Source organism: Gavialis gangeticus, unplaced genomic scaffold (assembly GCF_001723915.1).
Source record: "Gavialis gangeticus isolate Ggan-Ray unplaced genomic scaffold, GavGan_comp1, whole genome shotgun sequence".
Classification (NCBI taxonomy): Eukaryota; Metazoa; Chordata; order Crocodylia; family Gavialidae; genus Gavialis; species Gavialis gangeticus.
The window spans coordinates 11,064,011-11,086,270 of NW_017728997.1; the positions used below are offsets into that span (position 1 = coordinate 11,064,011).

The 22,260-nt window shown below is 45.2% G+C and overlaps 1 protein-coding gene across 11 annotated transcripts in view; it reads left to right on the forward strand.

The window, feature by feature from the left end:
• FOXP1 (forkhead box P1) overlaps positions 1-22,260 on the forward strand; it is a 540,709-nt gene that overhangs the window by 375,891 nt on the left and 142,558 nt on the right. For 8 of the 11 annotated variants that reach the window (XM_019504753.1, XM_019504749.1, XM_019504755.1 and 5 more), the window contains one exon: positions 12,731-12,850. In XM_019504753.1, coding sequence (XP_019360298.1) covers positions 12,731-12,850 — 120 coding nt within the window. Of the gene's footprint in view, positions 1-17; positions 718-12,730; positions 12,851-22,260 lie in introns of those variants that run through there. The other 3 variants (XM_019504758.1, XM_019504759.1, XM_019504760.1) reach the window with 3 other exon arrangements.

Genomic DNA, 22,260 nt, shown 5'->3' on the forward strand with positions numbered 1-22,260 from the left:
GTGGGGGGGGTCTTTGAACAATTCGGGGCAGCTTGAAAAATAGCCAGGAAGTCTGGCCAAGGCTGCGAGAGGGAAACGTATGGCACTGCAGAGAGCAGGGAAGTCCAACTTGCCTGAAATATGAATTTGCCTAGCTGCATAAATGAGACTTTTTTTAAATTTTATTTTATTTTTATTTTTTTTGCTGCTGTTGGGCCTCGTTAGGGGCATAATTAGTTCGGTATGTTCCTGCCTGTGGACGGGGAGCTTTCAATAACGCCGAATTAATAGCTTTTTATTTTATTTTTATTTTTTTGGATGGTGTGAAACTCCAACTCTGAAATTACCTGCAAGCCCCAACTGCTGCCTCAAGTTTTGGAAGTGAAGAATTACTTAAGGAATTTTTGTGGTTTCTTTGTCGTTTAATAAAAGCAGACGTTGCTACTGTGGAGGCAAGCCTCCCGTTGTTGCCTACAAAGGGCACTGCTCCAGTGTGTTTTCCCTTCAGTGTGTGCTTCAGCTGCACAGCACTTCCTGTTTATTCAAACATCTTTTTACCATTCTTCAACCCCCGCTTCACAGAAACAGCCAGAGCACATCTCCAGCGAGAAGACGGAAATCTAAAGGCAGACAGTAAGAGCTCACTCGGTTCAACTCTTCGCTTTCTCTGTAAGCGTGCAGAGGAAAGGCACATGCAGCTGGGATTGAACTTTTAACTTGCTCTCTTCCTCCGCGGAGGTATTCTTGCAATGTAGGGACGTTTTTCCTTGCCTGGGTCTTTAGAGCAAAAATAAGATGGTTCAGTGTGTTTACTGCCTGGGGGGGGGCATCAGAGGGTCTCCCTCTCCCTCCCTTCCCCCCGAACTCCCCTGCTCCGATTTTTAAAGACTTTTTCCTGGTTCTGCCTCCTCTCTCTTGCCAGCATCTCCGGGGTGTAAACAGTTGTGCCCTTCTGGGAGCTTAGCCTGCGTGCGCTCGTGGTGTCTTGTGTGCTTTCCTATCACTTTCATAAGTTGGAGGTGGGGTGGGGAAGGAAATGCAGCATTTGTTCTTTGCAAAACGAGGGAGGGGGGCTTTGAGTCCGTGTCTGGAGAAAGCATCTTGTTGTTGTCGTTGTTGGGTTTGGTGTGGTTTCCCCCAAATAATTTGCCTCGTGACCGCCACCGTTTGTGAACCCGGCTCGTTAATATTTGTACCAATTTCGTGCTAATAAAAACCAGGCTGCTGAAACAAGCATGGCTATTATCTCATTCATATTACTATTGTTTAGAGCGGTGGTGCTACAAAAGGCAAGGGAAGGCACGCTCACTTTTGGTGATGGTTGTTAACTTTCATGCGAGGGGCTTTCTCTCCGGCTGTTCATTGTTAATGATGAGGGGCGCTGTGATCCTCAGCCTGTTTTCAAAGAGACCATTGGTTCGCTGTGTACGATGTGTTGCACCATGTATGCTGGTTTTATCCATGCTGTTCAAGTGACTGACTTAATAAACTATTCAATATTTCTTTGCTATTTCTCCCCCTCGAAAGTCCGACAAAATAAATCGGTAAGTTTTTTGGGGGGGTTTTTTGTTTGTTTGTTTGTTTGTTTGTTTTTTTAATGTGATCGTGGCATTCATGTACTGGCTCTAAAACATATGAGGAAATGGAAAATATCTAGCCTGCCCTATGGAGAAAACCCATCCTCACTGAGGCTTTCTAGCTCTGTGAGGTCCTAATACACTTTAAAAATTTTGACTGTAAAAGCCCGTCTTCTTAGAAGAAGAGAGCAAGGGAGAAATCAAGCTGCGAATTCAGCCAAACCGCAAGTACAACAAACATATTTTAAAAATATATTGCGAGGCTGGCTTTTTTAATGTTCAGAAGTTGTTCTACTTTGCAGGGAGGGAAAAAAAAAATGGTGTTTGCAACTGCCTTAAGGACAATTTGTTTAACAGTAGGAGTAATTGCATGGGGAAAATGGAAAGAGTGACTGAAGTTATTTACTCAGATGTTAGTGTAGGTGTGGGGCAGAAAGCTCACTGTGGGAACAGTGGGCTGCTTTTCTTGGTATCTTAGTCTATTTGATGACCATCAAATTTCCCAGCTCGCTGGTTTTGTTTTTTCTGGATGGCATGTTTGATTATTTATCAGAAGGGAAAGGGAGTAGCTGAAGCAAATAAACATGTGACCAGGCTGTGTTTTGTTTTCCACTCAGAAGGCCATGCCCTTTTACAGATATACAGAAAATAATAAACGCATTGTTTTATGATAAAAGGAAATTGTGTGTGTCATATTTCCGCCCCCCCACCCCCCCCATCTCGGTCGGTTAACCCTTCGTGCTTGTACCTCCAGACAGGTTTACCACTGTGGGGGGGAGGTGTAAACAATATTAAAAGCAGTGGCTTTTAATATTCTTCCCGTAGTGGAGCGTGTCCAAAGTTTGTTCTTTGCAGCCATTCGGATTTGCTGGGCTTATTGCGTAGTCGTTGCTACTGCTGCATCTCCAGGGTCCTTTTATTGCGTCGTGGCCCAGGTGGCCGAGTCAAGCAGAAGCACTTGCAATCGATCCAGAAAGATGCTGAGTTGGGAGCCAAATCCTGCTCGTTTTGTTACGGCGCTGCTCCAACCACTTTTACAGCATGTGGCGGGGTGCAGCCCCTTGTAGACACCCTCCTTCAACACAGTCCTTGTAGTAATGCTGAGTGCAGCACGGGGCGAACTCTGGAAAAAACAACAACCATCCTATGAACTGAATGACTGTCAGGAAATAAATTGGGGTTTTGCTTGCTCTCTGGGAAGCAGGTTGCATGTTTTACCTGCTTTTACTAGATTAAAAGGAGCAAGTTAAGACTGCCATATGCATGAAAGGGAACTGAGACGCACTTTGTTTCCCCGTGGGCAGGTAGGTATACATTTAATAGACGGGCCAGCTTTCCGAATCTCTCTTTGTCTCTTCGACTCGCGTGTCGGCTCCAGCATGTTTCTGAGCCCCCCGCTTCTATAATATACTAAGCAACTTCGGACTGGACCTCAGATGTGCTTTCTGATGTGTAAGGGTCATTCTTTTCAACCAGGTCCCGATTTACATTCACCAGACAGACCCCAATAACCAAAAGGTCTGGCTTTTTAAAGTTGCACGTACATATAGACGCTGATGTCAGTAGAGGATCAGAGGGCAGAATTGGGGGATGAGCGTACGGGAGGTGGTTTGAGGGTAAATAAGGCGCTGCTTTGGAAGGACGCCGTGGGAGAAGTGGCCAAGTGGGCATTGAAGCTTGGCATTGTAGATTTGGTGGAGGAGGAAGGAGGTGTGACACAACTCAAGGGAAGAGAAGCAGAGAGATGCTGGCAGCCTAAAAGGTGGTAAGGACCAGAAGTGTGATTTTTTGCTGCGGTAAAGAGTCGTACGGTCAGAGTGATAGGTCAGGGAAACGTTGGATGACTCGGAGGAGAGAAGGGGGGAGGTTTGAGGGTGGCAGAGAGAAGGGAGGGGCAGTCGTCGGGATGGAGACAATGAGTTTTTGATGTGTAGGCCAGATACTGGAGACACGCTAGAGCAGGATTCACACCCGCCTGGATTCATGGCTCTTGAGCGATGGGGAGAGTCTAAGACAACACCCAGGTCCTGGGCCCGGGTCATGGAGCATGGAGGTGTCAACTACCACAAGGAAGAGTTAAAGGAATGGAAATGCTGGGGTTGTCATACCAGGTGGGACCTGTAACCCATGCCCAAGCCAGGTACCCGTGCCCAAGCCACTGCCCTTCTAAATGGTTGACTAGAAGATGCAAGCAACTCCAAGAGTGAAAGGCTCTAGAATAACCTGCTCATCAATGAAGTTTTGCCCCAACTTACAATAGTTAGAGATTCACTTAGGCTTTGAAACCTGAGGCTTTTTACCTTCGCTTTGTGTTTTTTAAAAAAAACCTTTTCTGAGGTAGATATGACTCTTCTTATTATCATTAGCAAATGTCTTCCCCTGTTTTGAATCCTCCTTTACTCTTGGCATCTGTGATACCTTGTGACAGGCAGTTCCAGAGGATAATTATCTAGAGCTCCATTTTTGGGTTTTTTTAAAAAAAGGAAGAACCTTCTTCATCTGTTTTAAATTTGTTGCTGTCCAGCTTCATTGAATGTCTCCTTTCTCTTGTATTATGAGAAATAGCCATGATTTGTATACTTTTATCAGATCCCCTTTTACTCATCTCTCTCTAAACTAAACAGTCCCAGACTTATCAATCTCTCCTCAGACCTTCCTAGGCTTCTAATCATTTTTGTCACGTATGCCTTTACCATTCCCTATTTAAAATAAGATTTTTAGAAGTGAGCATACTCTTGCAAGTTAGTATGCCTGTTAGATTGCCGCAGTGTCTTTTTGATTTGCAGTATGATTTTCCAGCCCGTTTTTTGTGTACCTGCTTGGTCCCTCTCTGAAGTGTGCGGCAAAGGTGTGCCCAGTGATGGCCACGTGTGCTTTGCATCAAATTTAATTTATACCTAGTAATATGTGCAAGCGATTTTAATGTACCTGGAGTTAATTGTGCAAGCAGTTTAAATGTGCTTTCTAATAGTACCTGGATTTAATTGCCATTTCTCTTTCCTCTCAGTTATCTTTGGTCCCTTGGAGGTCCGTATGGGCTTTACAAGTCATATCTAACCTAAAAAATTGCAAGTCACCTGCGTTGCTCCTCACTTTTTCCTGATTGCTGACTATATTGAGCTGTACTGGTATTCATTGTGAACAGTGAGGCATAGCAACATGGTTGTCTTGTTGAAAATCCAAGGGGAGTTTATTCCATGAACCTCTGAAGGCCATTTTTGCCCCATAATGTTTTTCATAGATTTTATAGACATTAGGGCTGGAAGGGACCTTGGAAGATCATCAAGTCCAGCCCCCTGCCCCTATGTTTTTGGAACGTAGATTTAAAACGTGTTCACTGTCCTGTTGACTACAGGTAAGGCGTTTGTTACCTTCCCTCTCCATTGAACTACACTGATCTAGGGAGTATTTTAGGTGTGCAGAGCTGTTTCTATATGGTATGTCCAGCTAGGGAATTGCTTAGTAGGCACTTGGGTCTCCAGCCTCAAGCCTAAGCAGGGCCTACAGGCCAGCCACTCGCCATTGAAGTGTTGAATTTCATCAAAGCCTCTTTTTACCAGCACAGCCCCGCTGTACCTAGCTAACCAGTATCCATCCCCTTGGTAAAACCCACCTATCAAGGGAAATCAGTGCACCAAAGGGATGTAGTGAGATTGGGGGCAGGTGAAGAGCTGAGTGTAGGGATGGAGCTGGGAGACTCCCACTACCAGAAATCTCCCCGTTTCTCTTGAGCCTGGAAGGAAGACATGGGGAGGTGATGAAGAGTAGAGGTAATCTGTGGAGGAAGTAAGGGAAGAAAAGATCAAGAGCTGAGGGATGGGAAAGACAGAAAGAGAAGAGAAAAGGTAGAGAGGAGGCACCTGATACGTTTTCCTGCTAGGTCGGGGTGATGGAGGGATTGCACGAGTTGGTCATAGGTGCTGGACAGGCGTCTGCTTCTCGTTTGCATCTTCTGCATTGGAGTCCTCCTCTTGCTTTCATTTCTTTCCCGTCTCGTGGGTTCTCTTTACTTCCACTACCAGAGGAAAAGCATTACCCGTGCACCAGCTTTGCACTTCTTCTGCAGACTGCCTCGCTCCCCGTTGTGTTCCCCGTGCTGCCCGGGTCCCGCAGACATCGGGGACAGCTGCAGCAGGGCTGGGCTCCAGCATCGACCCTCTGCTGTGTGATGCTCTAGTTCTTCTAGAAATTATTGACAGGCAAGATAACGAGTGCTGAATGGTGTCGTGTATAGGGACTGGCGTACAACCTTGGGAATAAGGGGCATTCTGGTTGGCGGCTTGTGTCCTGAAACTTTCTTTAGGCTCTCGAGGGTCAGAAAATGGGGATTTTCTTGGATTCCTTGTGCATGACTTCTAGCATGAGGGCCTCCTTCTCCTGCATCTTTCAGGGGCACCGCAGTGTTTTTTCCTTGACGGTGGCTCATTTTGCTCGCTGGGCATGTCTGGTGTTTGCGTGGAGCGTGCAAGAGTCTCCTTGTCGTTTGCTGTCGTTGATCTCCGAGCCGATGCCCAGGGTGCACGGAGCTGCCAGTGGTGGGGAGGAGGAGAAGATAGTATGTGGCTGCTCTGGGGCTCTTTTGGCAAGGCAGGGGAGACGAGAGGATGGGCTCAAGCAGAAAATTGGGGAATACAGGACTTGAATGCTTAAATCCCTAGGCTATCCGGCCTGTCGGTACACTGATGCCAGTTGCTGCCTCTCATGAAAGTGTGGTTGGGCTGGGTCCTTATAACTATGCTGTTACAGGTACAGTAGGCTCCTGTTTCATTAACAGCTTATTGATATGAATATTGGCCCTACTCCATGAAAAGAGGAGCTTGGGTTCATTTGCTTTGAAAAAAATAGGCCCTCACAGAAAACCAGTTTGAAAGTCACTGCCGAGCTATATTGGCTTCATTGGAGAGACATCTAGCAGGTGCCTCCATCAGCTGGACACTGTTGATGTTTTTCCGACATTGTTTTCCTAGAAATCAGGTATTTGACATTTAAACAGCGCTTCTATTAAAAAAAATGGTACCCCTCTTTTCCCAGTATACTTCTCACCCTCCAATCCCCTTCCCAGACCAGTAGCTTGTACTTCTTGCGGTTACTACAGTTTTATCCTGAGAGCAGACTTTTGCCCCACAGTCTTGCTTTTTATACCTCTAAAATGATTGTAGGGATTAAAAGATTGAGGTCCCTGCAGTGAAAATGTGAAGTTACAACAGTAACTTAAGCTCCAGCCCTAACAGGAATTTTTGAGCAAAAAATAAATAAAAAATACAGCTGAGTAAAATTGCTCTCTGTCTGTCTTGAAGTTAATTGTACCCGTCGTTTCGGATGGATATGTTGCTCTCATAGTGCAAAATTGGGAAGTGTGAAATGGCTGTCCTGTTGGTGGTTGCCTTTCAGTGGGAGCCCCGGGATCTTTGGATGCCCGATGCTGTTTCAGCCTCCGGCTGGAGTCCATGGGAAAATTGTTGGTGGTTTCAGAGGCCCTAAAACTTGGACCCTAGTCAGTCCTTGTTTCTGGAATGTCCCTAAAATATGGGGCTTTTTGGTTTTATTTCCTTTTTCCAACTCTGTTTTGTGCAAGTCAAATCTCCCTTGTTGACTATTTTCTAAATGGACAACAGGAAAATATCAGAAAAGTAGATAAGCTGTAGTTTCTCTTGTGCTTTAGAGATCATGAAACAGGATCAAGATAGTCCCTCAGTTGGTAATGAGTCATAAAGCCTTTCATTTTATTCGTCATTTCAAGTATGTCCCGTGTTGATTGTGACCACAAATTGTTTCTGTTTATAAAATTGTGACTGTATTTAACTGGTGTGCTCTCCTGCCTCAGATTTCTGCATTTTGTCAGGTTTGGATGGCAAGGTCTTGGGCATACAAAATCGTGGCATTTCTGTTCCTATGGAAGAAAAAAAGCCCCGTGTTTTGGGGGCTACTTGTAAGCTCTTGGTGTCACAGGCTGGGTTTTCTTGGTACATTTAAATAAAAGCGTGCTGGTTCATAACTGGCCTTCTGTGCACTTCCGCGGTACAAAAATGAACGGCAAGAAGTACTGCGCAACTGAAACCCCAATCTAAAATGTCAGTGCAATGGCTTTAGAGGTCCTCAGCTTGTGTAAATGCTTGTGTGTGAGTCACATACCTCCTCACTCTCCCGGGTTCATGAGCAAACCTTGACTTGGACACACTCATCAGCAAGTGCACGCTTGCAAAAGGGCATCTGCACTGCTGGACAGTTGGGCAATATAACTCTGCTTTCTCGAAAAGAGTGGGATGGAGAAGAGGCAACCACCTCATTAACGCTGTTATCATGCTTTAGTGGTAAAGCGTAGCTGGAGCCATGCTTTTGGGCTTGGCAGGAGCAAGCATCGAACAGGTTAAATACTCTAAAGCACCGCTCTCTTGCACCGTGCTCAAGGGCAAGGCAGATGAGACCAGCACAGAGAAGCTCCCACAGATGCTTTGTATGTTGTAAGTGTGCAATGGCTGGCTTCAGTCTCCGTGTCTGACAGACTGCCACCTTTCACCAGAGCCAAATTCACAAATAGAAAGTGCTGCCAGCTCCTATGGGAGGCTTTATTAACATGCAGTCCTGCTTGTGGATCTCGGGGCTGAGAGACTCAATTCGCTGTCAGATTAATTTCTCAGGAAACCCTCGCGCAGCCGCCTTCCCAAGCTGGCCTGCAAGTCCCAGTCCTGCCTCGGCGTGGTTGCTGCGTCTGAGGCAGGGCAGCGATACGGTTTCCGAGCTGGCTCCGTCCTGGGTCTCTCTTGTCGGCTTGCATTAAAGGAGGAGTGTGGGTGTTAGGATGGTGGCTGTCCACCGGGGTTGGATTGAGATCTGCAGATTAATTTCCCAAAGGCGCGCCAAACGGACTGGAAATGGGTTCTGTGGGAGCGAAGAAAGAAGGCCAGCGCGTCCCTCCCCAAACCGCCACCTCTTTCTTCTCCACGCTCCTCTCTCCCTGCCCCACATGTGCGATGACTGTCGATGAGACTCGGAAATGACAGAGACGGGCAGGCTTGATGGAGGGAGGGTTTGACAAGAAAATCAAGGCAGGCTGCGTGACTCAGAATGACTCGCCTGGCTTTATTGCTAGAGACGGAGGAGCTACTCGGGGCAGGCTGGCAGGGAGCGCTGTCCCCGGGTTGCTGCTCCGAGCAGAGCTCTGCCTTTTAGATCCAGCATCATCTGGTCTTTCACTTCTCTTATCATAAAATGCTATCTCTGCTGAGGAGGCAAAGCACGGAGGAGCAGAGATGGGGACATGCTGTTTGGTGCTGTCCCTGACGCGCAGGTTCGTGCTCCCTGTCCTTTTACTGCTCCTCCTGCCCACTCAGCCGTCCTGCCCCCGCCTCCCACCAGGTTTTGGGACTTCTCCTTGCGGTGTCACACCAACCCCCAACCCCAAACACCACCCGTTCTGGGTGCAGGGGCTCCGGGGCTCTTGCCACTTGCTGCAAAGTGGGCAGGCAGCGGTTCGATTCTGCCCTCATCCCAGCAATCGCAAGGGATTTGGGGGGAGCCTGCTGAGGAAGGTAGTGGCCATGTCCTTGCTCAGGCATGGCACTAGGGGACAGAAAGAGGCTTGCTCCTGCCCAATTCCCTCAATGCTCCGCCTGACCCATCATTTGTCCGAGTGCTGGGCTTGGCCAGGGAAATCCAGCTGCAGGGCAGGACTCTTCCACTTGGAGGGAGCAGCTTTAAGGCTTCACGATCACAGCCATCACCCAGTCTGGCTGCAACCGAGTTTCACGGCCAGCTCAAGTAGAAACCAGGCATGTCTTGCACAGCTAGTTGTTCTGGGAATCTTCAAAAATTTCTGGCAGCCAGTTTTCGTTGTGCAACCTCTCAGCTGCCAGAACGGATAGAATATGATCATATCACATGAAATGCATGCAGGGCCTGCTATAGCAACTGTATTTCAAAGAGACAACACATATGGTGGCTGGTTCTTTTTGGAATAATATCTATAAGTTGATGATGTTTTATTCAGAAAGGCTGTAGCTTGAAAGGTTAGGGATGTGCTGATTGTTTGATATATGATTAAAGCAAGGCTCCCGTGTTTTTTTGGGGTTTTTTTTTTTTTGTTTTTTTGGCCTATTGAATCTAATTACGGGGAACTAAAATGATCATTTGATTGCACATTTATCTGGAATTATTCTTCTGCAGAGCCAGTCTTAATAATATATAATAACATGTTGCGCTTGTACTGTATGGCGCTTCTTGTCTGAGAAACTCGGAGTGCTTTACAAGTATTCATTAATTAAATAAGCCACACAACACCCTAGTTAAGTAGGTGAGTATTCTTTGCCAATCTCCTTAAGCCTTGAAGGAATCTTTCAGCTGCTCCTGTTTCACCTTTGAAGGCACTTTGAGCAACTGAATAGGATAATACAATACAAATAACATATTGTCTTTACCGCACACATCACCCTCCACCCAAAGGTCTCTCAGCCATCCTCGTGTTTTATTAATTGGTGGCCAGCAGAATCTTTTCATCTTGTAGGTGAACTACTGGAGGAGCCCTCGCACGTACGCATGCAAAATTGCACAGATGATCTGATTCGTGTGTGCGTGGTCGACACCGTCTCGCATTTTTTGCCCCCTTTAAGGATCGCCGGCCTCTGATGTGCACGCGCAGCCGCGTGGCATTTTTTAGATGTGCGTGGAGCTCTGGCTACGCTTCCCCCCCCCGTATTTAAAATCTGGTTTCGTCTCTGGTGGAAGTCGCAGCTGAATTTAAAATCTTTCTGAGCGAGTGGAGATTTGTTATTAAATCATGCACTGACGGCGGTGCAGTCTAGGTGAGAGGAGGCAGGGTGTAGCACCGGGGAGGGCAAAATGCGGCCTATCTGGCCCGCAGGACCCCTAAAAAAATTTAGAAAATGAATATTTCTCTCTCCCTGGCTGCCTGTCACGCGGCCCTCGATGGCTTGCCAAAGCTCAGTAAGTGGCCCTCCACCCGAAATAATTGCCCGCCCCGGTGTAGCACTTTCTAAAAGAGAGGTGGTCTGCCTGCAACATGGGTGCCACAAGGGGCCACAAGTAGCCTCTTGTGACGCGTGGCAGATCAGGCAGCACAGTAACTTGACGGTGCAGGGAGCAGAAAGCAGAGCATCAGATCAGTCAGGGAGCAGGCAGCCAAGCAGCAAAGCGGGCAGAGGAAAGGTATTGGAGTGGCACTGGGGGAGGGTGCAGTGCTAATTTGTGGCACGCTTGCCAAAGCGATTGGCCCGCTCGGTCCTAATGCAATGGCAAGCAAGCAGTTTGGCAAGCGCTTCGTGACGCTCTCGGCCCAGCGCCCAGTTCTGCGGGCTCGGTGAATCCCCGGGCGCCTCCTTTTCCCACTGACGTGAAGAAGAGGGGCAAGGAGGGGAGAAGAGCTCGAACTGCTCGGGTGCTGCTGCACGGTTCAGAGCGATGCCGAGCAGCTGGCAGATGAGACGGTGATCGCTGTAGTGTAGCCAGCGTCCCCTTCCTCGCAGCCAGAGGCCAGGAAGAGAAGTTGTGAAAGCAGACTATGCTGGCTGTATGCCACCAAGGGATTCCCTCACTCCCTGCTGGCCAGTCGTGGAGGCTGTCGGGGCCCCCCTTCGTGCTTCTCCCGAGTGTCTGCGTTCAGAAATAAAAGGAAACGATCTTGCTGCATTTGAGGAACTGTCCCGAGAGCTGCGAGGGGTCCTTACCACCCACCAAAATCACCTAGCCCCTTCACCTGCCCCGCAGAACTGGGCACAGAGTCCCATCCCTGCCTGGTGCCGTGCGGCGCGCTTAGCACTTGACACTTAGCAGAAACTACTCCTGCTCAAGAGAAACGGCGAAGCCCCTAAACGAATTTAACTCCTTAATTGAATATGTATTAATTAATTAGCTCAGGGAGCATCTGCGGGAGGAGCGTGGCAGCCTCTCTCCCTCCTTCCGTGTAGGCATCTTGCAAAGGGACTATTTTTCTTGTTTTACATTAATGAAGTCTTCAGTCTTCCCACTTTTTTACACCTACACATGTACTGAACGTCTCCAAGGAGACGAGGAAACCCGGAGTCCAGCGATGGTGAATCCTTCAGTGCGACAGCAGGCTAGAGTCCCAGCCACGGTGCCAGGCATCTCAGCGTCCAAATGCCTCCGCAGACGGGCTTTGTTTCCCAGCTTCTGGCACACGGGCCGTCTCCACGCTGCTCCGGCGTTGGGCCTGACGTGCTGGCGAAGGAACCGAGCTTCTTGCCCGTGAGCTTGACAGGAGGGGCGCATGCCCCTTTGCTTTTCCCACTTCTCTCTCTCCTTCCCATCCTTGCCCCCACCTTGCCTGGTCCGTGGACCCAAAGCCCATTGCGTGGCATCAGGTGTGCACTTCCTCATACTCTTCCAGCCCTCGACCTGCCTCTGATGCTTACCCCAGGCATCGTGCCTCACCTGCAAGTCCCGTCTTGGAGGTGTTGCTTTTTTCTCTCGTCCCTTTGCAGTCGGCCCTTGAGCTCTCTGTCAGAGTCAGTCTTTGGGGTGTGGGATGCAGAATATCCTCTCCCAGCTGTTGTTTTCCCTCACCCCTTGCTTGCATGCACCACTAGTGACCAGTAATGATTTTCATGTGCTCCGTACTGGACCTGCGCAGCTCAAGATCTTGCATTGTCTTCCACTTGCTGGATGCCACTGCCTCTGGCTGCTCTGCTGTTGCAGCAGACAGCCCACACTGTAACAGCCTTCCTCAAAGAGAAACTCCCATTTGACTACCCTGGTCGGCTCTAGACCACTTTGCCTGGTTGGAGAAAAAGGGCACGAAGACTGCCCCAGTTTGCAAAAGGACTCATTGCCTGATGAGACATATTCCCATTGCATAAAGCCCTATAAGCTCACATTAGTCCCCCCCTTCAAAATCAGTGTTTGCCCCTGGTTACCCTGCAGTCCTATTTCCCCTGTAATTAAAATGAGAAATGGCTGCGGTGTGTCATATCCTTATGGGTAAGAATTGAGTTTTTGGGGGGGGGGGTTTCCTTTTTTTTTTAATGGAAGCCACTCTTCTCTGAGTGCAAACATGCCTCAGGATTTCTTTGGGGAGCACTCTTCTAGGAGGTGAACCGGGTCTGATGTTCAAAGGGATGTTCTGATCAAATAGCACACATGCAGCTTCCCACGTTTGTGCATGGTACAAACTCCCTTTTTTTTCCCCATTTATTTTCTTCCAGGCTCTTCAGGTGGCACGACAGCTTTTACTACAGCAGCAGCAGCAGCAGCAGCAGCAGCAGCAGCAGCAAGTTAGTGGATTAAAGTCTCCCAAGAGGAATGACAAACAACCAGCCCTTCAGGTAAGCAGAGTGAATGTGTGCACATGAGCCTCTGCATATACCTGTTGTTAATCAAAGCTGCGGAGCAGTGCAATATTGAAGTTACCGTGAGATTTGTAGAGATGCTCAGCTGTGGCCTAATTTGCTCCGACTGAAGTTTTAATACAAAGGCTCCTGTTGACTTCAGCTGGAGCAGTGAAACCCACACCAGGCGTTTTAGAAAGCCCACCCATAAGCACAGCCTGATTTGAGGATGGGTGGAGCGGTTTATCGTAAAAGTGAATGGGTCGTTGTTCCATTATTGCCTTGCTGCTGTTGTGGTTGTGCTCAAAAACCGTTCTGTTTACACCCCGTGTTCACCCAAACTGTTGATCTGCTTTGGCAGTAGTGATGCAGTCATTAGGGCAGCATATCATCAGTGTGATTTCTGCCCCCCGGCCGTTGTCTGCTGGCCTCTGGACGTATTCAGGGATGAAATATTTGTAGCCCCTTCAAGGAAACCTAAATATTAACAGCTTGTTACAAATTCAGGAGGGTACAACCAGGTCCAAGTAAGATGCACGCACAAACGTGTTTTGGGGGCATATTCTGCTGTTCAAGATGAATAAATCATAGGAACTAGAGATCAGAAACAGCCGGTAGGTCACCCAGGTAGTGCCAAGGTGGGATTGTGGTACCTAAGTTTTTTCCATTATGTTCACCATGCTAGTGTTTCCACTTCCCTGAGGACAGCTATTCTGCACTATGTCACACTCTCAGGAAGTTTCCCCAGTGACTTCAGAAAGCATCCTTTTCTTAATTTCTGGGAACAAGCTTTCCAGAAGTCAGTGTTGTAGCTGAAGTGCAGTGACACCAGAGTCCTGTTGTTGGGGTCTTCTCTCACTGTTGTTATTATCTGATGCTCTGCCTTTGTGGTCCAAATTTATTTTGGTGCTTTTCTGTTTGTCATCATTACCCGGAAAGTTGTTGAACTAATGTCTGATTTGCACTCCTGTCCCTCTGGCAGCATTACTGCTCCTGTGCCTTTCACTGATGACATGTATTTCAGATTATTTAGTCCCTAAAATGTAGATTTTAGATCTTTAAGGGTGGAGCAGAGCATTGGAGGTCAAATCAGAAACACGTAAGTCTGTGAGAAGGTGAAGCTTATGGGCCACAGCCTTGTTTGAGCAAAGCTCTCAGGGACTTCAGTGAATCGGGACTAGGTCTGCATTGCAGAATATGGCCCAGTCAAGAGCACCTGTAGCAGTTATGTAGCTATTTCATCCTCAGAGAATTTGGAAAACATTGATCTCCATCCCATCCCCAGAAGGGGGAAGCCTGATCTGTAAACAGCAGTTTTGGGGAGGGAAACTGAGGCAGGCAGATTTAAGGGACCCTTTCCAGACTGTAGGAAAGGATATGTTTTAGAGGTGAAATTCAGACTCATGCGTTCCTGGCTCCCGACGTGGTGTGCCGTCTTCTGGACAACGCCTGCCTCCTTATAGCTGCACTGTTATTCTTTTGGAAAGTCTGAACTGTTTTGTCGTTGGGCAGGCATGCGGTTTATTGGGAGCGTAGAGTGTCGCAAGCCAAACTGTTACATTAACACTTCCAAAAATATTTTATTTGGTAAATCCATAGCAGCTCCATATGCCTTTTAATAGACTCTTCCACTGGGGACATTTTTAATGAGAGATTGTGCCGGCTAGGTCCAGTGTCAGGTACTAAAAGAAGTGCTTTGTTGTGCAGATGTCTTAAGAATAGCTCCAGAGGATGAAATATGACTGTGTTGACCTTTCAGCTGTGAGCTTATTTGTCAGGATTCAAATAAGTTGAAAGGATCAAACCAAACAGTTTCCGTAGTCAGACTGGGAATTGTGTTGCAGAGGTCAACAGTGAAGGCCACATCGCAGATTCCATAACATAGCCAATTGTTGGTACATATTAAAGTACTGGAGCAGCTCCTGCAGTCAGAGACACAATTAAAATTCTAATTTATTAATGTATACAGAGAGCTGGCCTGGCCTGTCACTCACTGATTCAAATGACTGCCCATTCTTTTTCCCCCTCACTCCTGGAGCTTTCGCTGTCTTAAACATACTGCAAGTCCTCTTGAATATAACAGACCCTGAGTGCATTGGCAAAATGCAAGCGTATTATTAAAAGAAAATACTAGAGTGCCGGGTAGAAATTGTTGCGGAAAATATATACGCACCCCTAATCTGTCTGATCACATTGCTCTGAAAGGAGGTATCGTTGCTGACAGTTTACAAAATCAGTCTGGATGGTTTTTGTTCCAGAAATCTTCCAATCTTTTTTATTGAAGCGGCGAAGCAAGTTGTCCTGGCATTTAATAAATGGATGTGCGCTTTAATTTCTTTGGGTCGCTCTGGTGCTTACTAGATAGATTTGATTTTTATTTTTTTATTTTTTTTGTCCCTTAAAACTTCGTAGCTCCCATGCAATAGGAATACAGTGGAAATTACAGAGCTCGCCTTTTTTTTTTTTTTTGGTACCTTGCAAGGGCACTGGTGGAAACCTCCTGAACACGTGTTGTGCAGAGCGGTGTTTGCACGAAATGTGGGGGGAAGGGAGGAAGTTAATCCCGAATGTTGGTTCTGCTAATAAGACACTTTGTGGCTCTGCCCACCTCTGAGTTCATGAGCTGACAGGCAGGGAGGCGAAGCCCACTTGATCAGAATACCGAGTGTCGTTCGCACACGTACGATTTATGGTGGCTGCAAAATATTGCTAAGCGAGATCTCTGTCAGTCCCGGGCTCTCTAATTTAATACTGGCTGGCAGGCTTTGTCATGTAAACTGGACTGGCACAAACAGATGTAGAAAATTAATCTAGTACATTGCTGCGTGGCTAATTTGTTACCACCTTGCTGTGGATAATTTCTCATATTTCTGGTTATTCACCGCCATTTAAGCACATTTTGATCTCATCGGGACACCATACTTGGAATAGCTTCCCCACGAAAACGGGATCCAGCAGAATGCCTTGCAAGAGGCTGCTCCTTGACCTTGATAACGGCAGTCGGAGAGACCTTGCTTTAGCAAATTTTAGATATTCGCTCTATGCGAATTTTGACAGAGAAGCAGAGATGTGCGCTGCCGATGGTTTAATAAACCGCCAAATATACTGTGACTCACGGTCTGAGCCTGTCTCGCTCTGCCGTGCTTTACATTTGGCAGGGACCTTCTGTTTCGCAGGCAGATGAGACAAACGGGAGAAAATCGGAAGTTAAGGACTGGGTTTACTAACCAGCAATTGGGGGGGAAAAAACGTTAAAAAAAAATGTCAAACCTAGAAAAATTAGATGAGGGATGGGAAAAGATTAAAGCATCGACAAACTCATGCCATAGATGTCAGCATTCCTTGAAATATTTGAAAGCAAACATTTTAGCAGTTCAGGTATGCTTTCAGACCTTGAAAAGTCAGACACTTTTCTTGACTAACACAAATATATCCCTACGTTAATAGATTTATTGATCAAAAGTTGGAGCTTTAATTGCCGATTCTCTGAGCAATTTATTCATTATCGTTCTCTAAGCATTTTTAGCTACTGGCTTGAATACACAGGTTGGAAACAAATCAAGAGACACATTTTTCTCCCAAGAAAGAAGTGCATGTGTGTTTTGGCAACACTAACAATAATTTTTCTTAAAGAAGTAAATGTTGTGTGTTGCATTGAACCGACTGTCCATTGGACACTGGCTGGAACCAGGTTTAGAAAGTCATTGGCTGGATCTTGCATTTGAAAGTAATCCGTTGGTGGTGGTTGTGCAGGTTAAACAGTATATGGCATGCCATAGATTTAGTATGCGAAGGGAGGTACAAAGTAGTGGTATTTACCAAAATTGGATCTTTTTGTTGGTCGGTTGAAAATAAATGTTTCCAGTCAAAATTTGGCCAAGTTTGGGGGGCTGGGGGTTGGGAGGGGTGGGAATGCCTTAATCCTTTCACACTGATGTTATGTAAAACATGCATTAGGCTGTACTTCTGTCTAGCTGCCACCTGCTGTGTCATCTTGGTGCCTCTTTTCAATATAATAAGGAGCAGAGGAGGACAAGAGCAAAAATCAAAAAGAAATGTAGAAATCAGCAGTTGCTGGAAATTGTACGTGACTGCGGTTTTTAATGGCACTTTCCTTTAATGAAATTAGAAATTGTTAGCCTAGCAGCCCAATAACCAAGGGTGAAGCAAAGGATATCCTTTCTTGCTGGTGTTTCTCTTGCAGCAGTTGGCATAACTAAAATCTGCGGTGGCATAGGGATTTGCATGCCGTACACTTGTGTGTGTCAGCGGTGTGTTCAACTAGAGACGGAGAAACAAAGGTAGCTGATGGCAGGTCATACAGCAGCTGAATAAATGGGCAGTGATTTTTTTTTTTTTTTTTAAGGAATGCATTTTTTTTTATTCTTAAACGTACGTGTATGTACTACGACTGAATTGGATTCTATTAAAATCCATAGGAATTTCAATGAGGACTTCAAGAGGGCTAGGATTTCCTCCTTTCCGGTTTCGATGGCTTCCCTTGTGAACATTTCAGTGCCTTGCTTTTGAATCTTTCACTTTCTATATATTGCGTTTTATTTATTTATTTTGAAGCTGGCCTTTGCTGGTTTCTAGGAATGGGCTTTATAACTCAATTTGCTAATCATAAAACCGGGCATCAGTCAGCCCACAGTGCCTGTGCAAGCTGCTCAGGATCACCGACCCCTAGCAGTCCAAAATTGGAGCCAGTTCTCCCTGAAAATCGGATGAATGGCTTAAAAATCCTGAGATGATAAAAGTGAGGGGAGGGGACCTTTGTTGCCGTCTGGCTTTTTGAGCTTTTAGTATTCACATCTTCCTTCTTTTTCTACCAAATGCGAGGCCAGAAACGGACTTGTTTTTCTTCTAGGTGAAAGCTGTGATTCTCATCTGAGTATATGCCTCCAGCAGCTGGGGCCTTTAGAAGAGCACTGAATATCATTGAGAGTTGGCAGCACAGGGCACCGAGCAGTCGTTTTAGATCCGGGTAACCCGAGACCTACAGATAGGGCTTTTTTAGTGACATCTGCCCAAGATCACAGATTTGCAAACTCCCATTGATTTCAGTAGGAGTTAAGACACCTACGTGTTACTAGGGATCTAGGCCGGAGTGAGGTAGTTGCAGAGCGGGTGGTATAAAAACTACGGTTTCTTGTTTGTAGTCCCCTGCTATAGCAAAGAGGCCACCCTGGGCGCAGCTTTTTAACAGGTCCCCCATGTACGTTAAGTGTTTGCCAGTGACCTTTTCTTTTTTTTTTAAAGCAATTTATAACCAGATTTTTTTTTTTAAAGCAATTTATAACCAAATTGTTTGGAGAGGGGTCGCAGGGCTAACTGCGTGCCGGAGTCGGGCTCGGAGTTTGTTATAAACACGACGGAAGAAGAAAACAAATGAAAGCTACTTGACTGGTCAGAAACGTGCAAATTGCTGACAAAATGACACATGTAATTAAGAGTGCTCCTGCCATTTTACCTTGTGGTTTACACCTATGGTGTTGAAGAAAGAGAGTGACTCCCACCTCGCTAATTACCATTATCACTGAAATGGTAGGGTTTGAGTCATTAGTTCCATGTGCATTTAATTAGAGGAAGGCTGAAATTGGATTTAACTTATTACTTTTTCATGGATCACTTTCTTGTCATCACTTCAAATTGGATTGCAGCCCCAGGTAACTAATTATGAGAGCCACAGGATCAAGAGTGAAAAAAAGGTAATTAGGAATAACACTGTTGGACCCTTGCTGATAGTCCACTTGTGCTTTGGAAAAAAATGAGAGCAGTATTTTGTAGTATTACAGATTAGGGAGTTCAAGGTATGCACTATTGCTAGGAATCATGGGAGCCTGCCACCTCCTATAGTGGTTTATATGATGTACAACTGGGCTGAAGATGTTATATCGACATGGGTCCACAATCAGCTCCTTAATACCTAGATTAAACTTGTAAAAGCAACAGATTGGTTGTAGGTATGAGGCATCTCCACAACAGTGTAGTAAGGGGTCCTTACATATATGATTACAACAAAGCTGTCAAGACACTTTTGAACCTTAGTACCGAGAGTTTTTTTTAAGTACAAGGAGTTGGAATGGGAAACAAATTAATGGCCACACAAACGAGCTGAAAAGATCATTCACATCTGACAGAAAGGTATGTCAGTCAGCGCCACAACAGTGAGGTTCATGGTTTTTATATCAGGAATTTAGTCGGCACTTCCAGCATGCTAAAATCAGGGCGTTGCTTTTCTTATTGTTTGGTAGGAGTTTTGTGTTTTGTTTGTGATCCTGTAGATAGGATTGCTAAGTGCTGCTTTCTTTAGATAGTCCTTTAAAACAAATTGTTTTATTTCCATGCACAGGACAAAATTCGGAACCGCATGTAATTGATTTTATTGACGCAGTCTGGAAAAAATGTTGATGGGAGTTCAAGGATGTGAAAAGGTTGAAATGTAAAAGTACCCAGCACTGAATGTAGGGAAATCTGAAAAGTAATTTCATTAAGCAAAGAAATCTATTGGGCAGGGATCCCTGCAAGGAGAGACTGCTTTGGGAGCTAATGATATAGCAAGGAGGTTACCCAAGTAATTTTTGCCACTAAAGAGCAAAAGTTTCTTAATTTGTTGCAGCAGTTTAAACACAGACACCGTTTCCTTAAGTTGCTTAAAACGGCTTTTAATGTTTTGTTAATGTAAGCAAATATTTGTGACTCAGTCCCGGTTAAGTGATGCTTGCTCATTATTTCCTGATGCAAGTAAAATATGGGAAATTATGTGAACTCCAGGCAAAGGATACCAACGGCCTTCAGAGCAAGAGAATCCGGTCCTAGAAATGAAGTCTATTATGCTTTATATTCTAAAATAAATCTAGAGCTTAAAAATATCACCTTTAATACAGAAAGAGCGAGCCTTTTAAATGCATCTTTAGTTGATTTAGAGTTTTTCTACATAATATTCATCTGTGGTTGAAAAGGGAGCAACCTCAGGTCAAGTGATGTAGTGTTTCCATTTTACCATACGACTCTCACTGTGTGTGATAAAAGCAACCCCCTTTATTGTGTAAGGCTGCAGGAATTTCTGATGAAGTACAGAGGTCACTTTTCTGTCAATTTGAGTAGGCAGCATTTCAGAACTACTGTTTGGGGGGGAGGGAGTTGGGTTTTTTTTTCTTTTTTCTTTTTTGATGTACCCTCCCTTGCTTCTCCCCCGACACACACATGCACTCCTACAAGCAACGGCACTATTCTGAAATGCATGCACAAGAGTGCTCCAATCTGCAGCTTATTAGTGCATGGCACTGGAGCCGATCCAGTGGTTAGAAAATTTCCCGGAGCCTAGAATAACAGCAGTTGGTGCAAGTGCCACAGAACAGAAGTGACAATGAGGGGCAGCCCGGTTGACTTGGCAAGATGCCCAGGCAGGAAAGCCGGCTGAGATACTAAAACAAGTGAATACCGCGGTGGTGCATATGGGGTATGCTTGAGAAGTTTTGCGTCTTAAAAAAAAAAAAAAAAAAAAAAAAAAAAAGCAAACCAAAAAAACAACAACCCACCCTTCTGTGATCATCAGACATCTTCCGTTTCCCTACAGATATTGTTTATAACAGGGTTTTCAAGCACTTGTCAAATAACTGGGAATGAAGGAAACAGGATAAAAAAAAGTCTGTTCTCCATTCAAATGAGTCCTGTTATGATCATTGGCAGATTTGGGAAAAAAAGCACTTGTATCTGCAGCCTCCAAAGGTAACCAATGCCCGGGAGAGGGTGGGAAGGAGACTATTAGTCAAATGCAACCTTTTAAGTCATTGTTAAGTGTCGTTACTGAGAAGTAGTTTGGAAAATGTATACTCAGGCGATGTGTACATCGATATAATTACGGTAGTTGTGAAGTGAAGTCATACCTAGTAACGGGGGGGGTAGGGGGGGTTGTTGCTTAGCTTGTGTTTCAGAGCTGTGATATCATGGGCAAAATATTATAAACATATCATAGCTATAGCATGCTTGTGTAACAAAAGATCAGGAACTTTTATTAAGTTTGTTTTCCTTGTCATATTGTAAAAATTTATAATGTGTACTGTGTATATTAGAAACAGATTTGGGTAATTCTGTCTAAATGAAGTCATCTCAGCTATTTCCAGACTGTCTGTTTTTGGTTGCGAATAATTTTCATACATCAAATGGTTGTCATATTTAGTAGCGCTCTACTTTTTAAATAGGACATATCCCATTTTGAACTTTTGTGGGCTTCTTCAGCCTTAATTTTTAGGGTATTTTGTTGCCGTAGTAATTTAAATTGTTGCATGCTACAGGAGCTGGCAGAGATGGAGCAGATTCCATCTTAAAAATTCAGGAACCATATCTGCATTAAAGGAAAATATATTTTTTGTAACTACTTGAGCAGTACAGTAATATCTTCAGCAGCACAGGATTGCAGAGATCCTGCCAGATACATATTTCAGCTTGCCTTGTGTTCATGTTTTAGAATAAATATATTTCCCCCTCCCACCTTCCCCCCCCGCCCGATATCTCCTGCAAAAATTAAATGTACTGTGTATCCGAAATCTTTCAGGTAGAAAAGGATCTTATTTGCTTAATCCAAAAAAAAAAAAAAAAAGTACATATTCAAAGCTATTAAGGAATGGTCAGCTATTCCAAATTAAGTGATATGCTCACCTACCTATCAGTTAGGCCTCCTTTTTTAATTTAAAAGCAAAATGTCACTGTTCAGCTTAGTGGCGCTTTATGGTATTCTCTGTGTGCCAGATGCGAGAAGTGAGGAGGAGAGTACACCCCTGAGAGATGCATGGTTGATAAGAAATCAGCAGCGATGATCAGAGAGCAGAATTTTGCCTGAAAACAGTAAGCTGTGCCAGAAATGCTTGAGTTATAGCAGTTTGGGGAGTGGAGGGAAAGAGAATGCATTTTGATCTAACTCTGAGCTGAAGAGAGTAGCTGTTTGCCTTGTGTTTAAATCTCTAGAGTTGCTGTTGAAGTTTTCAGGGCAACAAGTGCAACCTTGGAGAATGAGTAGAAACTAACACCAGTGAAACAATTGGAAATGCCATTACGAAAGTGGCTCTGGAGCTTGACAGTTTTATGACTCTGTAGTCAGGCTGGCAAAATATTTCATACAATGTGTGCATGGGGAAAGCTGTTACACTGCTGAAATGTTTTTACATTCATAATACATGTAATCTGCCTTTTATAAATTACTAATCTATTTAAGGTGTAACAGTAATGGCACATAATCTCAATTCATTGAAAGTATAGAAAATTAAAGTAGACTGAAGGCACAATAAAGAAATGTACTTTGTGTCAAGATGAAGTTCGACGAAGCATAGAGAAGATGGAATAGATTATTAAATAAACTTTGAGAGAGAAGGCGAAAGGCACCCAAATCTCTCATTTTGAAAGGA